Consider the following 20,000-nt stretch of genomic DNA (forward strand, 5'->3'; position numbering starts at 1 on the left):
ATCATCTGTTTGCTCACGAACAAAAAAAAAAGAATAAACAGAGCCTCAATCTTGCAACCAACCAACCCCACAACTCATAAAAACACCTCAGGTACAATCATGAATGTTAGAGTTTTCCCTCTGCTTACGGCTTTTTGAACTTCCTTCATGTTCCATTTGGATTCTTCGCTGCTCTCTGCGGTTGCTATGGGTGAGGATTCTTCCTGTCCTTCTACGTGGCAGAATACAATAGGAATATCACGTTGCTGTTGAATCATCGCGGGCCAAAAGGTGATCGGGCTGGGATCGCGTGCTTTTACCACATCAGCTGTCTGAAGTTCGCCATCGTAGAATTGCTTGGACGGAAATTCGCAAATACCTTTGTGCTAAAATAACAAGACAAAACGTAATGCCAAGATCTTTGTCTTACCGTGATTAGGATCCTAGAACTTGAAATGAGCCGGAAGGTTGTTGAAACTTTGGACGGACCCTACTCCTCACCCATTTTCGGTTAAGCCCGCCGCTCGACTCAATTTCGTTGACCTTTTCCTTTTAATTAAATTAACATTGGCAAAATTCAGCGACCGCTAGAGTCCTGAATGGGTTTTTTTAAATTGTTTATGAATGGAAGGAGGTAACTGTTCCAGAAACAACGTTCTTACCATCCTGTACTGCAGCTTTAGCATCATTGCCCGTTTTGAATGCCTCTCAAACATGGACACACTCAAACCAAGTGTTTTTGCTACGTGATCCTGAATGACTGGCTGCAGTTGTTTGTGGTCACCAATCAGAACCACTTGTCGAGCCCCTGAGGACGTGATGGGAACGAGAGATTCAGTCTCCATGCACATGCCACATTCATCCACAATGCACTCTTGGATATTATCACACGAGGATATTATCCTTGGACTACCAGCTGTTGCGCATGTGCAAAGTATAATCTGCGCGCCAGACTTCTCAAGAGCCCATCGCTCTGCTTGTGAGATTAGCTGCATGGGAGTTAAAATAAGCAAAAGTTTAAACGTTAAATTCCATGGCCTTCTTTCGATAGATGAAAATTCAGTCCTAAACAAAAGACAACATCTCGAGGCTCTGTGGAATAAATATAAGGATTTATATGAGTTTATTCCCCAGAGCCTCGAGATGATGCTGAATTTAATAAATGGAAAGTGTACTGTTAATCTACAACCAGTCAGTTGTTGTACAGGCAAACTGGTCCGAGGTAAGAAAGAGAATTCTGATTGGTTCTCAGAGCGGTCCGAATTTGGCAATACGGACCGCTAAGATAGACCGGCCACGAAACAGGATATTGAGGTTGCCAAACTGCTCGCATTTTCTGCTTCCATTTTCTCGGACATAATTAGAAGCCGAGAAATCACGGTTTGGTATTTAGTCATATCGGAGTTCCAGTACGAATTTTACTTTCCACAACCGTTAACAGAAGCAGGCGAGGAGGCAATACTCAAGGAATAGAAAAATCTGCGCAAGAGGGCTATATTGAACTAGCTTGTTCACTCTCGTTCCTTTTTTGCAAGTTTATGGACTAACTTGCAAAAAAGTAATGACACCAATATTTTCCCAGTACGGACCTCACGCTAGTTCAATAACTTGTATTTTGTATGATTCGATCCAACAATGGAACACGTATAGGCCACTTCGGAAAATACCATAATACTCTTTGTTTGTCCCTCCAAATATTGCATAAACATTGTTGCCAGTTTCTCTTGGGACTTACAATGGTCCCAAGAGAAAACAAAAACAACGCTTATTCAAAATTTGGGGGGGCAAACAGAGAGTATTATGGTATTTTAAGATCTATTAAGATGACTCGAGCCTCTTATTGTTGTCGCCTGTGAACTGTTAAGTGGAGAGGGGTTCAGTTAATTTATGGTTAGGTAATTTTATCTATTCACTACGTCGACAAGATCTAACAATTTCAATTTGTGAAACTGGGAATTCTCTTCATTGAATGCAACTTCTGAGCCCGGTTGTTTGAAAGTCGATTAACTTAATCCAAGATTAGCGGAAGCTTTTGTTTCATGTTTTCAACTTTGGTGAAAATTTTTTTGCTTATTTTTGTTTTTCAGAATTGACTTCCTCTAATGTAAAATTTTGCCAAATATCAGCGTTGAACAGCATTTGGTTAATTTTTAATCTGGGATTAGCGTTAATCGGCTTTTAAACAACCGGGCCCTGATCTATGCACTGGCAGGTAAACTATGAAGTTTGAGATACATTAACACTTTGAAAATGAATATTCTGCAGTACGTTCTGAGAAACATTTTTGTCCACTTCAACCTCAAAGAATTTTAGCACGGTTACTGAAACTTAAACCTTTTTACATTCTTGCAGAAAGTGAAGAGGAACAATATTCGATCAAGAAGCTAGCTCAAGACCACCCTGCAAGCAGAGCCTCTTTTGCTTGCTCGATTTTGGCGTTCTCGAGAAAGGCTCTGCATGAATCGAGTAAGACCTTTATTGAATATGCGCTGCATGTTGCCAGGATACAGTCTCGAGCCCAAGCCCAAATATGCCAGATCTCTCCGCCATCTTGGTTTTTCATGGTACAGCGGGCTCAATTATAACCATCGGTTTTGTCACTAAACAGGCGCTCGCACTGGAATAACCGGTTTGACGAGAGAAAACAAGATTGACTAGTCCAAAAGTTCGGGCTGCGGCGGCTTCAAAGAGTTGACGCGATTCGGGCAGAGCCTACTTTTCTCCTCCCCAGTAAAGAAAAAGACAAAAGGAGGCTCTGCTCGCAGGGTGGCTCAAGACAAAAATGATACCTGTTTTTTCTAAGTTTATCGAAGATTTAATTTAATTCCCGCTTAATATTATCCAAACTTATTTTAATTACTTTGCGATACTTCTTGGCCTCTTCCCCGCCAATGTTTTCTCCTCTTCTTCTTTGCGCGGCAAATTCCTCTTCAAATTGTCGCAAATCTTGCCCAAACCGGCAACCAGGGCTGCGGATCACGTGATGAAGGGACACTGACCTGACCTTTTCATTGGAAATTTTGAGTTCGTCATCACTACGTGTAGTTCTTGCTGGCTTCAGAGTGTTAGGGATAGGGAATTCCTTTTGCTCGACTTGATCACTGTAGACTCGCAGAATTTTCAAGCTTGGAATCTTCATTAGGTACTCTTCAAAGGAAAATGTAAATGTAGTTAGCGATCTGAGTCTTGTACGCAAAATCAAGGCATCCAGAGGGAGGCACGTTTGTATATACAGGAAACGTCAAGATAACGAGACGAATACCGACCATTGGTAAGTTGGACATTTCATCAGCAACTTAACACTGGTTCAGACCAGTATGGAGCGACACTGTAGCTGATAAGTTGTTCGAGCACGTCCTGTAAAGAGTCGGGGAAAAAGAAGGCAAGCCTAAGCTGTTCTGGGACTATGACTTCCAGACATTTTGTCATCGAACACCGACGCCCTCAGTGAAAGAGTGGTTCCTGTCCAGGAAGAAAATCAATGACAAATAGACAAATACCTTTGATAGACAAAGGTATCCCAGGAGGTTCTCTAGTGTAAGATAAACGCCTATTCAGTTGGAGGCCCCAACTGAATAGGCGTTTATCTTGTCAAGTTGATTTCTGGCCATCTTACCATCTCCTGGGATGCCTTTTTCCATCATCTGCCACCGTAGAATGGTCTTTGTCGTCAGGCTGGCGCGACTTCGGAAGATACAAGTGGTAATTGGCCAATATCAAAAAATACAATAATACTCTTTGTTTGTCCCTCCAAGATTTTGCATAAGCATTGTTTCCAGTTTCTTTGTTTAAAAAGTGTTGACGGGCCTGCGCGACTCCTGCCGTTCGCAAGGCGATTCTAAAATCTGTGCCTTCAAAGTTTAGCTCTGACTAAAATGTCCTTTAACGACTTTCCTTTGTGATATGATAGTATGGGTGGCTCCTTAAACACTTCTCTAAGGTGCGGTTGGTTTTGAATAAGGTGCCATTTCCCCATTAATATATTCTTGAGGTTAGGTAAAGCCGGGTGGTGTTGTATAACAAAAGGCAATATTTTCTTTTCTGTGCTGTTGTCTTTGTTTTCAATTAAGTGACCTCTCTCTATCCATGAAGTTAAATTCAGATAGGAATTTTTCTGAAAATTTATTTGGGTATCATCTATTCTTTAGACGTGTTTTGAAACTCTGCATGTTATTATTAATGTGGTAACGTGTTTAACTTGTGTACATAATACGATACCCTAATTTGATAGTGCAGTGGTGTCTGATACTTAATATAAATAGCAAGAATAACAACAGAACGGTTAGGCTTGGAGTCAGGAAAAAGAAAAGAAACAACAACAACACGGGAAACCTAGCAAAAGCTCATGTGATTTTGAAGTTAGAGCAGATATGGTTCTGAACATATTAACAAGATAAACAATTTTGACATAGGAATAGACATGGCAAAAAAAAAACAAACCAATTTTTAGACACTAAGACATTGAAATGAGGACAAGTTATTGGCTGACGTAGTAAACATAATTTACTGCTTTTTTTAAAAATCTGCTGAATATTTATTGAATAGACGAATCTCTTTTTTTTACCTGTCATTTTCCAGAGACGTCGCGCTAAGATGACCGATGAACTGAGCTCTCGCAGCCACTTTATAACCATCGTAAAAGTTTTGTTTTTGTTCTCTTCATTTTGACACCTCTGATAACAACTGTTTTCTGCTACCGAAAAGTCGGGAAGATGATACGCTAGCACAACGAAAATGCTTCAACTAATATTCAGCCAAGCGTTTACACGGGTATCAGGCACGAAATAAATATCAGTAAATCCCTCTTTGCAGTCGTGTTTGCCTTTATGGTATGTTGGATACCATTTTGGATAATTGTAATCCTACAACGTTTCTTCTTTGTGGAAAAAATGCCTTGTGATTTCGAACTCGTCTATATGTTTCTCCTCTATTTCTCCAGGACAATAAACCCATTCGTGTATGCAGGAATGAATTCCGCTTTCAGACGTGAATTTTGCAAGCTACTCCTCTGCAAACGATGTCGTAAAGATACCATTGTACCTGGCAGAGAAGGAGCGAGCACAGAAGAGGTGAACACACACAGCAACGTATCAGGTAAGGCTCAAGTTGGACAGACAATACCACTGTAAATATCACACCGTTTTCCCGGAAGCTCTAGGTTAAGTAGTGCAAATCCAGTAATTTCTCTTTGGTCTTGATCAAAATTTTATTTGTTTTCCCTCGTAAATATCGGTTCACTTCCATTTGACTCACTCTTTGTTTCATAAAATCAACAGTCGACCGATGAATCTTATTTTGGCCCGCATTCCAAACCTCGGTTCTTGATACGACCACAAGTGTACCGATCTCGTGGGACACACTCTAGCTGGGATCAATTTTGTTGAGGTTGTAATCAGATGCAGTTTGAAGGATTCTTTACACGGACCCCGAAAAAAAGCAAACGCGCTCGCATGGACAAAAATTCAAAGTACAATCTGCCTTACCTGAAAAAGCAGGGTGTTTTTAGTATGTTTCAGACGCGGAGTAAAAGCAAAATAACTGCTAAATTCCTTGCCTTGAAACGTCTTGTCTTTATAAGATACAGAGGAAAAGAAAGGATAAAAGGACCGACGGTTTTTAAGAACTGCGCCTCAGTTGTTAATAAAAGAAAACAAAAGAAGAACAAAACAGTATTTTTGAAGTTGGGGAGGTGTCGCTGTTTTACCACAGCAGAATCAAAAGTTATCCAACACATTGTAATGTAGAGGCAACGCATCAAGACAAGTTCAATATGGGAACTCTCAGCCGAAATGCAAAATATCTGCGACGCCCATATCCGACGGGACGCCATTTCTTGTAAGCGGTTGAAGATTCAAGGAACGACAAAATCAAACACGTGACCAGGGTCAAGGAACAAAACGCACGAACTACCTTGCCCGCCTCGACTAATCAAACGAAGCAAGACTGCGGAAGAAGCTACTAACCTCTGACCACACCTCTTACGTAATTATCTCCTTATCGCAAAGCTTTACATTTGAAACTGCAGAAGTAACCAAGTGATTCCAAGTATTAATGGATTTAAATTTAAGGCGCGTTTAAAATATGAAACTGAACTTTACATACGGCGTTGTGGTAATAAAAAAGAGACTCTTAGGCACAATTGGGCAGGTCTTCAAAATCTTTCAATGTAATGGTTATTTGGGGGGGGGGGGGGTAGGAATTGCAGTTAGTGTTAGTTTTGTTTGTACTGAACTGTAATTAGTGATTCTGTCAATACTCTTACTTCTGGTGGGATTTTAAGTAGTGTATATTGTAAATAATATTGTAATTGAAAAGTAAGAATTCAAACAAATTAGCACCAATTTGTCTCGCAGGTGCAAAGTTCACGAAGTGTTTGCATTCCTCAATCATAAGGCGCAAGTAATAACATTATGACCGTATATGGCGAAAACCTATAACGTCGATACCGGCAAATCAGCACTGTAATCATGTTGCGTTTAAAACACCTTTATTTCTGATATTTCGTATCTCTTCCGATGGCTCACTACTATTGAAATAAGAAAGATGCTTCCTGGACTATGGACCAACCAACTTAAAAACTGTAAATTCCACTGGTTAAAAGGTTAAATGCCTGGAGTAGAGAATTTTAAAATGCTTAATACTCCCAGTTTGAAAAGTTCTGAATTCATTTAATAAACTGCTGAGCTTTAGAATAAAATGAATGCTTAATTTTTTTTTAAAGGCATTGTATCACGGTATCGCAAATGTTCTAGCCGTAATGAATGTGACCGTTTATAAGCCAATCGGAAGCGACGTTATAATTCGCGGGGCGAATTTTACACGTACGTGTGAGAATTTTGCTCAGTCCATTGCTCATTAGTGAATGTAATTTCCCGCACGAATTAAAACGTCGCTTTCGATTGGCTTATATACGGTGACATTCGCTACGGCTAGAACATGAACAATACCGTGATACTCTTCTTTTAACAGCAAATTGAAAAATCACAACTTACCGGTAACGACATCCACAGCTTTGTTTGACGGTCCACAGTAAATAACTTGTGGTGGTGCCTTAGAAGATTCTTCCTTCTCTGTTTGTCCTAGGCCTTTTTCCCAAACCTTGTACGATTTCGAACATTTATTTTTTTCTACGAACCAGTAAGCTATGTGCACGCCAGTCACAGTTTTACCAGTACCTGATTGAATGTAACGCACATGATGTCACCTCGAATATCCTTGGCAATAAAAAGAGTAAAATCTTCAATTTTAAAGCAGCTGAACATTCACAATTAAGGTAATTCCCTTGAAAATCACGTACTATCCAGATTTCTGTTACACTTGGTACAATTGATATTCATGCACAGGACATTAAAAAGTGCAGTAAAAAGATGGGGTCACCGTGCTTGTTTTCGCGCCGCATGCCTTTATTTTAAGTGTTTTTTTACCGAAATACGGGAGAAGTGTTCGAAACTTGATCAACCGGAAAAATTGTAGTTATATAGCAAAAGTTACTGATGATTACTGAAAACTTGAGCCTACTTGTTTAATTTGTCCGACCCAAAAAAGTGATCTCAAATTGCTCGATCTTGGAAAAAACTGTAAGCAAATTGGACAGCTACATCATCACCTCACACTCAGTGTCTGGCTCCAAATACAGTTTTCACGCCATTTAGATATAAATACTACAACTTACTATCCAACTTTTTTTCTCCTTAAAATATGTTTTCAGTGTACCTATGACGAGTACATAACACCAATAAAAAGAGGTGGTCACTGTGCTCGTTAAGGAGAAAATAGCCATTCCTTGACAGATTAAGCTTGGCGTCAGTGAAAATCCGCCATTTAATCAATGTGCACGAGTTAACGAGCTAGCCAATGACGCACGAAATTATACACAGTAGGGTTGCGCAATGCAAAACCAGGGAATCACCTTAAGTGAAGTTTGATCTTCCAGGTGATTATATTCCTGAGAAGGACTGTTTAGGATGACATTGAGATCGGAGTCGGTATCAAGTGATTTGTGTAAAGTGAGTAGACGGTATTAACACTCTGGTCGTCGATCTCATTAAACAACGAAGTCGTGATGTTATTGATCGACTGTCAGTTAAGCCAAGATGTCTTTGGCTGTGAAGACTGTACATTGTCAGAGAAATTCCCTTCCGTCGCTCTGGCGTATTGTTTTATCAGCCAGTAGGATGCCCTGTCTTACCTGTCAATGGTCACCGTCGAGTTGATGTGACCTTTATCCGCTCAGTTTGCAACTCGAATCAATAACAAAGAACTCCTAGGTTGATAGTGTCAGAGTCAACTCCCCAGAGTCAACGTATTTTTTCCGGGAAGAAGAAAGACACAGGAACGAATATAGCAAGGCTCGTAGTCCAGCCTTTCATTGACTTAATAGTTTTTACTTCAGTTGTTGAATTAGTGACTGGTCCGTCAATTACTGTATATGTAGTCTGGATTTCAAGTAATCGTGGACTTACCACATCAAGTCACATCAAGTCCACATCAACTTTTATTCTACCACCAAGTTTAAAAGCACAACATCTTTGACTGACCTGGGGGACCCTGAATAAGAGTGAATGGCTTGGACAGTGCCTCCTTTACAGCTGCTTCTTGAAACTGGTTTAATATTTTAAAGCCATGTTGTCTCAAAGACAAGTTGCAAGGGATTTTGTCGCAAACTTTTTCTGTAAATGTGAAAGAAAAAGATGTTAAATTTTGGAAAAAAAACTCGTTTTTGTTAGCATAACGTAAAACGGAGAAAAGCGAATACCGTTGTGCTTTTAAACGCAAGCATAAGCGCAAGCAAAATGAAAAGGAAAAATTTTGATCCTTGTGCTTATCTTTGCGTCAACCCCGTTTTCACGGCGAAATAAGTGCTCTTATGCTTTGCGCTTGTGCTTGCGCCGCTAGTGAAACCCAGGCTTTGCAAGCTATTGGTCCACGAATGAGACTTAAGAATAATACTGTAGAAGAGCATTTGAAAAATGTATTTCTGCTCACGAGATTCATTCGAAAAAAGCATTAAAAGTAACAGGGACAAGAAATAGTGTTGTCAAGAGATTACGATGTCGTGAGTAAGAAACTCATCATTCTCCTTTCTCTGTAGAATAAATGTCTCTGGGTGTGTCTTTGTTACCTTCTGCTGCTTCTTCTCCTTTGCAAATGGCGTGAACTAGCTCCGATGAATCTTTCAGTTGGGTGCATAGTGCTGCATACATTCGTCTTCAATAAAAGTAGAAATCAAGTGAACTTTAGAGCTTCAGCGTTAAGGACGGTGCCTACTATTGTCATGGCGCGTACATTCTGCGCATCTCAAGACACTCGGGTTTCCTACGAGTGATGCTTACTAATACAGGGATTTTTTGGCGCGGTTTAAAACTATGCCGAGAAACCAGAACTAATCAAGCGCTCTTTTTTATCCAAAAAGAAAATTGGGGGTAACCATGCATTTTTCATAAAATTTGGAGAAGAAGGCCATACATCGTCGAGTTTGTATTTTAAAGCTTTTTACAAACATTGTTGATTAATTATATTTGAAAAATAAGTGGTTACCCCCAAACTGGTTGCGTGGTTACCCCAGTTTACAATAATGAAGATATGCTTTTCCCGCATCTAGATGATTTTCAATCACGTGATAAGACGGCCATGTTGGAGCACAAAGCAAAAGCAAATTACGGGTCACGTTTTGCGTTATAATAGAGTCAAATTCCAAAGACTTTTGTTTCTAATGTTCTGTGCACCAACATGGCTGCTGTGACGTCAGGTCAAAAGTATCTATTCATGAACCCGGACAATTTACTTTTAAATCAGTAGGCACCGTCTTTAGGGTTAGGGTTAGAATTCCAAATCTCAGAGCAAATGAAAACACTTATTAGATATTTCGTTCGATTCTTGTCAACTTCATCAGCAATGTGAATAATCAAGATACTAAGAGAGATTAGGCATCGCGCTCAAGACAAAGGGCAAAAACGAGGTTGAACTTTGGCGCAGCTTGTTTTTCCAAAAATCAAAGAAGCGTGTTTGCTTTTAGCCCATTTTGACTTGTTATCAACAGAAATCTTGCGAGTTAAAAAAGAGAGAGGAAAGCTAGAATAACAGAATTTTCTGGTTTATATGATGAGCAGCAGCCTCCATTTTGTTGTTTGCCGTTTTTCACAAACAAAATGCGAGAGAGAGAGAGAGAGAGAGAGAAAGAGGGAGTTATAAATGGCAGTGACTGGGGGTGCAGCATTTCAACGATGTGATCGACTGGCTCTTTTACCGTTTATGCATTTTTCAGAGCATTTTCGGTAATCTTTAAATGCCTAATTAGAGAATGCGAAAGCAGTCAACAGTTACTCAAATATCGTGAAACCTTAAAAATAAGAAAATTTCGAAATGCATTAAATGCATTTTGCCGAGGAATTGGCCTTCTTTATACAAGAGACGTCGCATAATTTGTGTGGGGCAAACTTGCAGGGCAAACATTTTTTCTGCGTCTGTTAAATTTGGCTATTATAAAGACGGGCACTGGACGCATTATGCTTCTAGACGAGCTATCCAGTTTAGTGCGTAATCGAAGACGTAATAAAGTGGATAGTTAGTTCAGATGAAAAATTCGTCCTGTGTCCGTCTTGCAACTAGACGAGTTTAACAGACGCAGAAAAAATGTTTGCCCAAGTTTCTTCCAGACGGATTATGGGTCTTCAAACGTTCGTCCCGTCTACACTAGACGGATAACATGGTTCGTCTGGACGGATTATGCATGCGTCTCCAGGATAAAAACGGCCAAATAACACTATGATGAAAGGTGCAGAGTTCTGTTTTTGGGCAGAAGGCTTACACCTGCATCTTGTCCACCAATTTGTTATATTTACTTATTATCTTAGTGCCCATTGTTTTTCAATGCGCACCGAAAGGTAGGTTGGTATTTTTAATCCCAGTCTGGGCGTGGGTCTTTCCCTTGAACTAATGGGACTTGACTTGACTTGACTTAATACTCATTATTTAATACGTTCCTCCAAAATGTTCCAAAATGTTGGTAACATTTTCAAATTGTAATTAAACTTAATTTCCATCCTTTCCATCCGTAGCTGCAAACGAGGAAAAATAGTTACAGTGCAGCAATAGGTTTTTTTGGTAACGACGCTATAGCATTCTTTTGTACTTAGTATCAACGAAAAGGCGTATTTAAGCTTCTAGAGTATGACTAACATAACGTGTCTCTTCCACCTTAAAGTTCCTATCACCACAATTAAGTGGGCTTACATTGTACCTTTGAGGAAGACTTGTGTGCATAATCTCAAGAGTACTCCTGTGACTGCCGCTTCCGTCGGTGAGTCCGTCTGGTTCATTTGAAGATGCCTGGTGCAGGTCCATTGTGATTTTAACCTTTTGCTTTACTTCTTTGCTTTCTTTATCAATAATGCAGTGTCCTACCCAGACGTTACAGCTGCGTTGATGTTTATCGCAGTAGTTCCCGGACATCTGAAAAATGGGAAAACATGATAAGAAAGTATTTTACATTTCGTACAGATCAATTTTCAGCTTCCAAGGAAATACAGGCCCTTGAAAAGTAGACCACGGGCAGGCACTTTTTAAATGACTTTGGAGCACTTTACCATCTGAAGAGCCAAACTGTCAGTCGCTCAGAACAATTAAAGACATAAAAGAATTATGAACGACTTGACTAAATTTTTAAAAACGAGGGTTGCAGTTGCTGCCTTTGTGAATTTTAATCATTTCCGTGTATGAATTTTTTAAAATTATGGTGAATATAAATTGTATTATTATATGGAGGAGAGTGTTTTACTGGGAACTAAACCACTCGTAGATTCCATACGCCCCTACATCCCGGACCCGAGTAGCGTATTTTCCGTATGTCACCTTTGTGAGTGTCGTATCGTTCAATGACGTCACGATTCCCGCCTTTTTTTTCCCGCCTTTTTTATAAAGCCCAGCCGTATTTGTAAAACTTGACTACTATATTTAGTCTCCATATAATAAAAAGAACATTACAAGTTGGCTCGAAGATATGAATTTTATGTTCTCGTGGCAAGAACAATAACTCACTCGTTCGCTTCGCTCACTCGTGAGATATTGTTCTTGCCACGAGAACATAAAATTCATATCTTCTCGCCACCGTGTAATATCCTCTATTTATGTGAAACGCTTCCACCCCTAATCAAATAGTTACTTCTGGTGCCCCCTTATTTTTTTACTTTGACAGAAATAAATTGAAATAAACACAAACGAATAAAATGAAAACGCAAATCCTCAAAAGCCTCAAAATTTTCCACGGCAAAGCGATAGAGGGACAACTTGTTGTTCAAAGCAGAGACTAAAACATGTGATATGATTGTTTATTCACAATCATGGTTTTCATTACGCAATAACCTTGAATTAATATCCAACTAGGAGATGAAGTGCAATATGAATTTGCAAAAAAAGGCTCGATTTGAGTACCCCGTCATCCGGGTAATCTTGGCTATAACTCACCTTATCGTTTGACGGTTCATTGGGCGACGATGAGTCCGTTTTGGAATAAGGGACGCGGGCACATACCAGATCCCCAGGATGAAACTCCAGTTGACGATCACGGCAGTAGGACCCTGGAAGAGATACTGTGCCATGGAGAACACCTTTCTCCTTCTTCCATTCAATGCTCACTTGTTCAATAACGAACCCGTCATTCTCCTTGACAGCCCCTGTGGCGGCTTCCATCGCAAGAACAGGCTTCCAAGCCTGAATGTACTCGTCAATTGTTTCATACCGCTCTCTTGACGCCTGGTGTCTAGCTGTATGTGCAAACGACTCGCGTGGGTATCTTCGGTGCTCGATACAGATATTTAGGTGCGGGTTTACCTTGAACAACTGAATATCAGGCACCAGAATTCCTCGTATCATATGAGGACAGAGTTGCACAGAGAAGAAATCGTACTTTCTCATGGCCAACTGCTTCTCGTAATAGTGAGACTTTGGATCGATGAAAAACTGAGGATCAGAGTCGCCAAAATGAGGATGCTTGTAAGGCCCAACTTTGTTAGAAAATGCGGGTTTATGAGGTTCATCCATTTCATGCAATGGAGACGTGATTTTTAGACGAGCTTCAATTTTCTTGATTATGCTTGCAAGGCTGCTGTCGTCGTTTGACCTAACAGCATCCATTATACGAAGCCAATCATCGGAAAGAATTTCCACTACTGGATTCTGAGTGTGACAGTAGCTTTCTTCACCTGCCCAGTTGAAACGGTCGTTGGCATCTGGTGCTTTGTACTTTCTAAACCTCCACTTAAGAATGACATCGAAGTCTTCTTGTTGTTTTAGCTCCACCGGGTTGAGGTGACTTAGGAGCAACCGTTTTTGTTTCCCTGCGAGGTTATCGTCCTCTGCCTTTAAAATGTGAAGATTTATGGAATTCCGATCAATTGAGTCAATAAAAACGCGCGTTTCATGGCAATGCTGTTGAAGCTTTGATGCCATACGTATCCTTTTACAATCCCTCTCAAATTTGCGCGAGTTGTCGTGCATGTAATTGGAGCGGCGACAAACTTTTGAAATCTCATCCTTTGACATGTTTCCACCATATTGGCTGCCCTTCTGCAAACCGAGTAGACGACGATGGACTACGATATCCATGTATCTTCTGATTGGAGACGTAAACTGTGTGTAAGATCGCATACCAAGTGAATAGTGCTGAATATTTGAAGGGGGTGTGTCACCTTCACAGACAAACTTCGCCCCGGACTGAATCTGTCGGAAATGGGATCGTGCTGCCGCAAGTTGAGGGTGGTTCGCTTCGTTGCAAATCAGTTTATAAACCTTGGCGATGTCACAGGACACCACAGCCTGATAAATTGCACTCCACACCCAGCTCTGGATTTTGACAGCGGTCTTCTCAGAATTCAGTAGCTTAACGGACTGTGAATTCCCCTGCAAGACTTTTGCATAATGAAATGATAATCCGGCGTATTTACGGTGCTTCTCAATCCATTCACCCAGTTTGTGGTCCTTGGGAGGCAGCTGAATTCTTAAAGGCGCCAAGTCGGAGTTTTTTTCTGAAAGAATCTTTGCAACTTCCTCGTTGGCTAGAAGCATCATTTCCTCGACCATTTCATGTGCTTCAACAATTTCTTCAATCCCTTCGTTTTGCCAGTGATCAAAAGCACTGTCTCCCAACCTTTTACGTCTTCTTTTCTGGGCGAGAGAGCTTAATTGCCTGATCTTTTCTGCAATATTTATAGGTACGCTTCTGATGCTCTCTTCCCTTTTCTCTATGATTCCTTGAGCTTCAGTGTAATTTAGCCGGCAGCAAGACGTGACAATCGTGCGTTTCACGTTTGGCTCTTTGGTGATCCTTCCTTCCTCGTCGAGCGTCACGAAAACAGACACTGCCAGACGATCCTTTTCTGGTAAAAGACTGCAGTGATTTTCACTTAGCTCTCGCGGTAGCATGGGAATATTTTCGTCTCCTTCACCAGGGTAATATGATGTGCATCTCAAGAATGCTTCCTGATCGAGTGGAGAGTCTGGCTGAACAAAGAAACTGACATCCGCAATGTGGATTCCTATTAGAAAGGTGGATAACGAGCTTTCCTCTATGGTCAGGGCATCATCCAGATCCAAAGACTTCGGAGGATCGATAGTAAAGGCTTCGCTAACCTTAGGGCGACTGGAATACTCTTTTTTGGGAATGGACCAATTGGATGGAAAGTTTTCCGTCACATATTTCAACGTATCTTTCTTGAAAGCCCTCCTAATTCCACGCTCGGCGTACGTAATCTCCATACTACTCTTCAAGTCTTCTCCTCGAGGCAATTCCCTAGCTACCATTGCCAAAGGGTAGAGGCAATCTCGTCTCCACTGAAGGTATTTTACGACAAACAGGAACTTCCCACTGAGTACATCTTCTCTTTTCAATATTCTGACCCTAGTGGCTCTGTTATTTTGATCTTTCTTGTAGATTGGTATACCCTTGCAAGCCTTATCTGTAAGATTTACCAGTTTTGTGGCCGACTTGTTGATGGGCACCATCACAGAAGGGTTTTCGTAATCTGTAGTGCAGACAAATTGGCGTTCATGTGGACTTATGATGTGTTCTAGAACCCCTGTTAAGTAGAAATTCACTGACAGTTAGTAATATAAACAATACGAGCGGCATATCTGTATCACATTTACAACTTACTCGAGGCGACGCCAAAGCAACTTATTAAACGTCATTATTTAAGTGTGAATGTACACTAGGTATTTTTGGTGATTCAAGACATTTTAGCAGGGAAAATCGAAAGAAACGTTTATATAAATGAAGAGAAATCTGTATCAGATATTTATTAATAAAACATTTCTTTTCCCATCATGAATTATTAATGGCTATTATAAGTTATTATATAATATACGTGTTGGCTCCGAGGCTACTCCGTAGAGTCCATGGTCCATGGGTTTCTGCCACCCTCACTCCGTATTAAAAACTCAGACTCGGGTGACGTTTCGACGTTTTCCAACGTCATTTTCAAATCCAAAGAAGACGCAATAACTTCTCTTCTTCTAAGAAGTCTTTCCTCTTTGAGTCATTAGAGACCAGAAAATTCCCTTTTAGTAGCTCATAAAGATAGAAGAAATGAACCGTTTAACGTTCGGTTGATGGAGTATCCGTGTCTTTCAAATCTCCTTCCCACTTCCCTCCTTAAAATTAGTTGAATGAGGGCTTCGATCTTACAGACCCTGCATGTGAAACTGCTGATCCTAACTTTCATTTTTGTTTCTTAGGGTCCCTCTTAATATTCGTTCCTAATACTCAAAATGATTTTTGATAATATTTTATCGCCGTTTTAGTACAGTGAAATAGTTTGCACTTACCAACGATTTTTCCTTGGATTTTTGGCTCATTTTCATTCACCTTTGAGCTGTCTGTTGTGGTAGGATTAAGAAGCTCTAAGACGACCTTGTCTCTGTCAAAGGCCTGGCGAACTCTTCCCTTGATCTGGATGTCCAGAGTTGTTGTGTCTTCAACCTCGGCATATCCTAATTGGGGTTTTTCGGGACTTAGGCGAAGATTACAGACAATGTACTTTTGAGGTTCCTTTCGCAGTAGTTCACAAAGGACAGAAGGATCTAGAAATTCTTGTTCCCTTGAAGAAGCTATAATTCGCTGAGCCCTTTCGGAGGGAGACTTGTAAAGGCCAAGGTTTGTAAGACGCACTTCAACTCGACCGTTGACAACCCGAATTTCAGGGCACAGATCTGTGAATTCGCCCGTGTCCTTAAATGAGTGATACTGCACCTTCTCAGCGGAATGGATTCTGAGGGCCTTGGATCTGGAAGCTTCTAGTGATGGGAATTCCGAATCCTGAAACATTTCCCTCCTATCATCGTCTAGCTGTTTGGTCCTTTTGCATTCTCTTACAAATGCTAAAATAATTTCATCTATATCTCTGGGAAGTAAAGTCTCATCATCGATAAAGTCATCTTGGAGGTCCTCAATCTCTAGAGTGCCCTGATCAGCCTCATCTTCGCCCCCTTCTTCATCTTGGACTTCACTCTCTTCCTCTTTTCTTTGTTCGTGCTCGATGGCAGCCATGGTGGAACATGACCGGTCTCGCCTATTCTTTTCAACATCTATTTCATTTTCGTCTTCTTTTCTTTCCTGGAGAACATTTGAACCATTTTCCTTATCTCTTGTTGTTTCAACAGCTTCCTGACAACTGAAAACCTTGTGTTCTTCACTTGCGCTTGTGTTAACTTCTGGTTGTGGCATTAATGGAGCATTTGGAACAAACGACTGTGCATCTGGGTTGAGCTGAATGCTGGCGATGGCGGCGTTTAGCTCGGTCTCAAGTTTAGCCATTGTTGTCCCATAGAGTCCACCACTTTGATTGCATCTTTTAATGAAGTCTTTCCAAATGACGCGACAGTTTCCAACGGTACAAAGCGATACGGGATCACCAACAACGGCCACCAAACATCTCGCTCTTGTGACTGCTGTATTCAATAGTTTTGGATCGGACAAAAATTCCCAGTACAATTGCCGATCAACTCCACTTTCAGGTAACTGCTGCTCCTGTGGCTTACAGGTGTGAAATGTACGGACGGTGCTAATAAAAAGCACTCGGAATTCCTCCCCTGTTATAAAAATACGTAAAGAAGATAAACCTTTTTCAGTCATTCAAGAAGGCAGGAACGTAGTTGATTATTAATTTGGTCAGGTAAATTTCTATTCTGTCGCTGTTTGTGTGTGAGACATCTAAGAATTATTGGAAAATTTTGCTTTTGTTTCCATGTGGAAAGTGCCACCAATTTCGACAAATAATGTTTTCCCCGATTCTTTAATCATGAAAAAAGACACTTAATTTCGCTGTTCCAATTAGGATTTGGACCGTCGAATCTGTTAGTTGGTCATAAAGCAGTACATGATTGCCTTCGAACTCGACAAAGAAGTATAACAATTTGCATGCTCACATTACCTTGGACATTATGGATTGTGTCCACCTTCACATCCGTAAAAGCTCTGTCCTTTCTCAGTCTATTTCGAATAGCTTGGACCTTTAAGTAAGAAATAAAATGTTTTAATATTTACGAGACGTCTTTCATTCGTTCTTCGTTCCTTCGTTCGTTTCATCGTTCGCTCATTTATTCAATCGCTCATTTGTTCGTTCAACATCCATCAATCCACGCATTCGTGCATGCGTACATTTGTGCATTATCATCCGTAGAGCACCGCAAGTAAGCATTGCACTACGATTTAGACGAGTTCTTTTCTCAAGATTACAGTACGGTTTGTCAGGGTTCAAGGAGTTCGTCAACTTTTAATAACGCAAAAGGTTGCATAAGAACCTTCAAGAATTCAGGCTTGAGTTGAGTCGTTGAACGCCGTGACGTCAACTTGGAGAGGTAGGATACTTACCCCTTTGGGTGTAAAGGCGTGAGAGTAAAAGTATGACGAATAGGGATTCTTGGAATTACAAACTTAAGCTGAGACCTATTTAAATGAATGTGCCCGCGTGGTCTTCATGTGCTTCAGGTGGAAAAGGGATCAGGAGGACAAGTTGCAGCTGGCCATGTAGCTCACGGTCGTCAGCGTGCCATCTAGCTCAGAACTAAACCAATACCTGCGGTCGGGGAAAAGTTTCCAACAAAAATCACAGTCTTACCTGATAACGATAAGAGGATAGAACTGCGATCTCAGATAACTTCTTCTGGCCCCATTCATGAGTTGGCCAGTGGTTTGCAACTTCTTTCACCCTTTTGACGACCTCATCAACCTCGGACATGTTGATATAGGAATTATCGTGCTCTTTCTTTTCCCTTCCGCGCGCCGAAAAGAAAAGCAAAGGACCGTACGTTGGGTGTGCTGGCTGCAGATGACAACCTCGAGCAATCAGTTTATCACCATAAAAGTTGTACGAAGGAAAGTTGAGAATTTCTTTGTGGCAGCGATAATTCTCAGTTAGAAACAAGACATTGGATTTCCACTTTGAATGTTCTTCATCTTCTCGGCTGTAGAGGTCAAACAGGCGTTCTGCCAAGGATTTTTGCAGGCCTAGTTGTCTTGCTTGCGGTGAATAAACCTCTGGGCTCATCTGAAAGAAAAAGAGGTGGAAGGATATGTGGTCGATGATAATAGTCTTTGTCTTGGAATAAATACCCAACCAGTTGACACTTGATGTTACATATTTCAGGTAATGTTGTACGGTGGCAGCAAATACCGCAAAGGTATTTGACTGAGCGCACGGAACAGAGTGGTGTAAACGCATGTTATCAGTTCTGAATCTTAGGTTCTGTTAGTCTGTAGGCTATTTTATAACTTCAGGGTATGCTTCTTCTGAGAAAAGTTCGGTTCCTGTGCAGTTTCTTGATGATGCAGAGCGCAAAGTTTGTTGGGCATTGAAGAGGAGGGAGTGGCAAGAGAAGGTAAATGACGCGCAAAATTCGTTTCCTAAACCTAAGCAGATTTATCCGAATACTGTTCCAACGTCTAAACAATGATAAACAATAACCTGCATGTGATCTCCAGTAAAAACAACTTTTGTGTTAGGGGCGGCAAAGACCAGCGGTTTCAAAGCCTCGGGTTCAAGTGCTTGAGCGGCCTCATCAATTAGAATGTAAGTGAAGAAACCGTGGAAAACGTGCAGGTCTAGAAGCACCTTAGATGTACTCAGAGTAGTGATTATTACTCGATGTTCAAGAAGGTTGTCCCGAGAAGGAAGCTTGAACTCCCCGTCTTTGATCAAACAGTATTTCCTCGCTACTTTGGATGCAGTCTCCAACCTGAAAAAAATGCTTAAGTTGTCAACAAAAGTTGATTTGATCCTCTCCCTTAACTGGACAATTTAAGCAACTAGGGAGCTTACTGAAGTAAGGCCGACGACGACGGCTACGAGAACGCCACATAACAATAGGTTCGATTTGCAAAAAACAATGGTTCTGCACGCCCTGCACGTGCCGTTTACATTTTAATACATTTCTTTGCCGTTCTCGCCTTGACAACGACGTAAAATGAGGTTATGTGAGGTTATGTGGAGGACGAGAGCACCTGACGATGAATTTTCAATTTTCTCTCTAAATATCCACACCGTTCTCACCAATTTTAATCTTGGAATGTGGACTCACACTTTCCAAGCCGAGGAATCGCAAAATTATTACAGTAACGGGAAAAAAAAAAAAAAATTAGACAACGTTCTCTTAGCCGTCGTCGTCGTTCTTGCTTAAGGTTCCTATTATCACTCAATAGACACCAGAAAAATCGAGGAGGCTTCAGCGGAATTCGAACCCATGACCTCTGCGATGCCGGTGCAATGTTCTACCAGCTCAGGTGGTAGAACATTGCACCGGCATCGTAGAGGACATGGGTTCGAATCCCGTTAAAGCCACCTGAATTTTCCTGGCCCCAGTTGTTCAAACGATGGATCGGCCCTATCCACCAGATAAATCACTATTCAGCGGATAAACAATCCAGTGGATAGTGATTTATCCGGCGGATAGCACTATCCATTGTTTGAACAACTGGGGCCAGGCCCGGGTTGCTCGAAGCATACCATGCAAACCTATTGGTTTTGATTCCT

The 20,000-nt window shown here is 41.0% G+C and overlaps 1 protein-coding gene across 3 annotated transcripts in view; it reads right to left on the bottom strand.

The window, feature by feature from the left end:
* LOC138059323 (3'-5' exoribonuclease HELZ2-like) overlaps positions 1 to 20,000 on the bottom strand; it is a 49,010-nt gene that overhangs the window by 9,849 nt on the left and 19,161 nt on the right. For all 3 annotated transcript variants that reach the window (XM_068904891.1, XM_068904892.1, XM_068904890.1), the window contains exons 15-26: positions 18,936 to 19,206; positions 18,090 to 18,518; positions 17,403 to 17,481; positions 15,799 to 17,061; positions 12,442 to 15,050; positions 11,219 to 11,430; positions 9,101 to 9,186; positions 8,517 to 8,648; positions 6,972 to 7,154; positions 2,840 to 3,126; positions 642 to 968; positions 129 to 365 (exon numbers count right to left, since the gene is read on the bottom strand). In XM_068904891.1, the coding sequence (XP_068760992.1) occupies positions 129 to 365; positions 642 to 968; positions 2,840 to 3,126; positions 6,972 to 7,154; positions 8,517 to 8,648; positions 9,101 to 9,186; positions 11,219 to 11,430; positions 12,442 to 15,050; positions 15,799 to 17,061; positions 17,403 to 17,481; positions 18,090 to 18,518; positions 18,936 to 19,206 (6,115 nt within the window). The remainder of the gene's footprint in view (positions 1 to 128; positions 366 to 641; positions 969 to 2,839; positions 3,127 to 6,971; positions 7,155 to 8,516; positions 8,649 to 9,100; positions 9,187 to 11,218; positions 11,431 to 12,441; positions 15,051 to 15,798; positions 17,062 to 17,402; positions 17,482 to 18,089; positions 18,519 to 18,935; positions 19,207 to 20,000) is intronic.

Source organism: Montipora capricornis, chromosome 8 (genome assembly GCF_036669925.1).
Source record: "Montipora capricornis isolate CH-2021 chromosome 8, ASM3666992v2, whole genome shotgun sequence".
NCBI classification, from domain to species: domain Eukaryota; kingdom Metazoa; phylum Cnidaria; class Anthozoa; order Scleractinia; family Acroporidae; genus Montipora; species Montipora capricornis.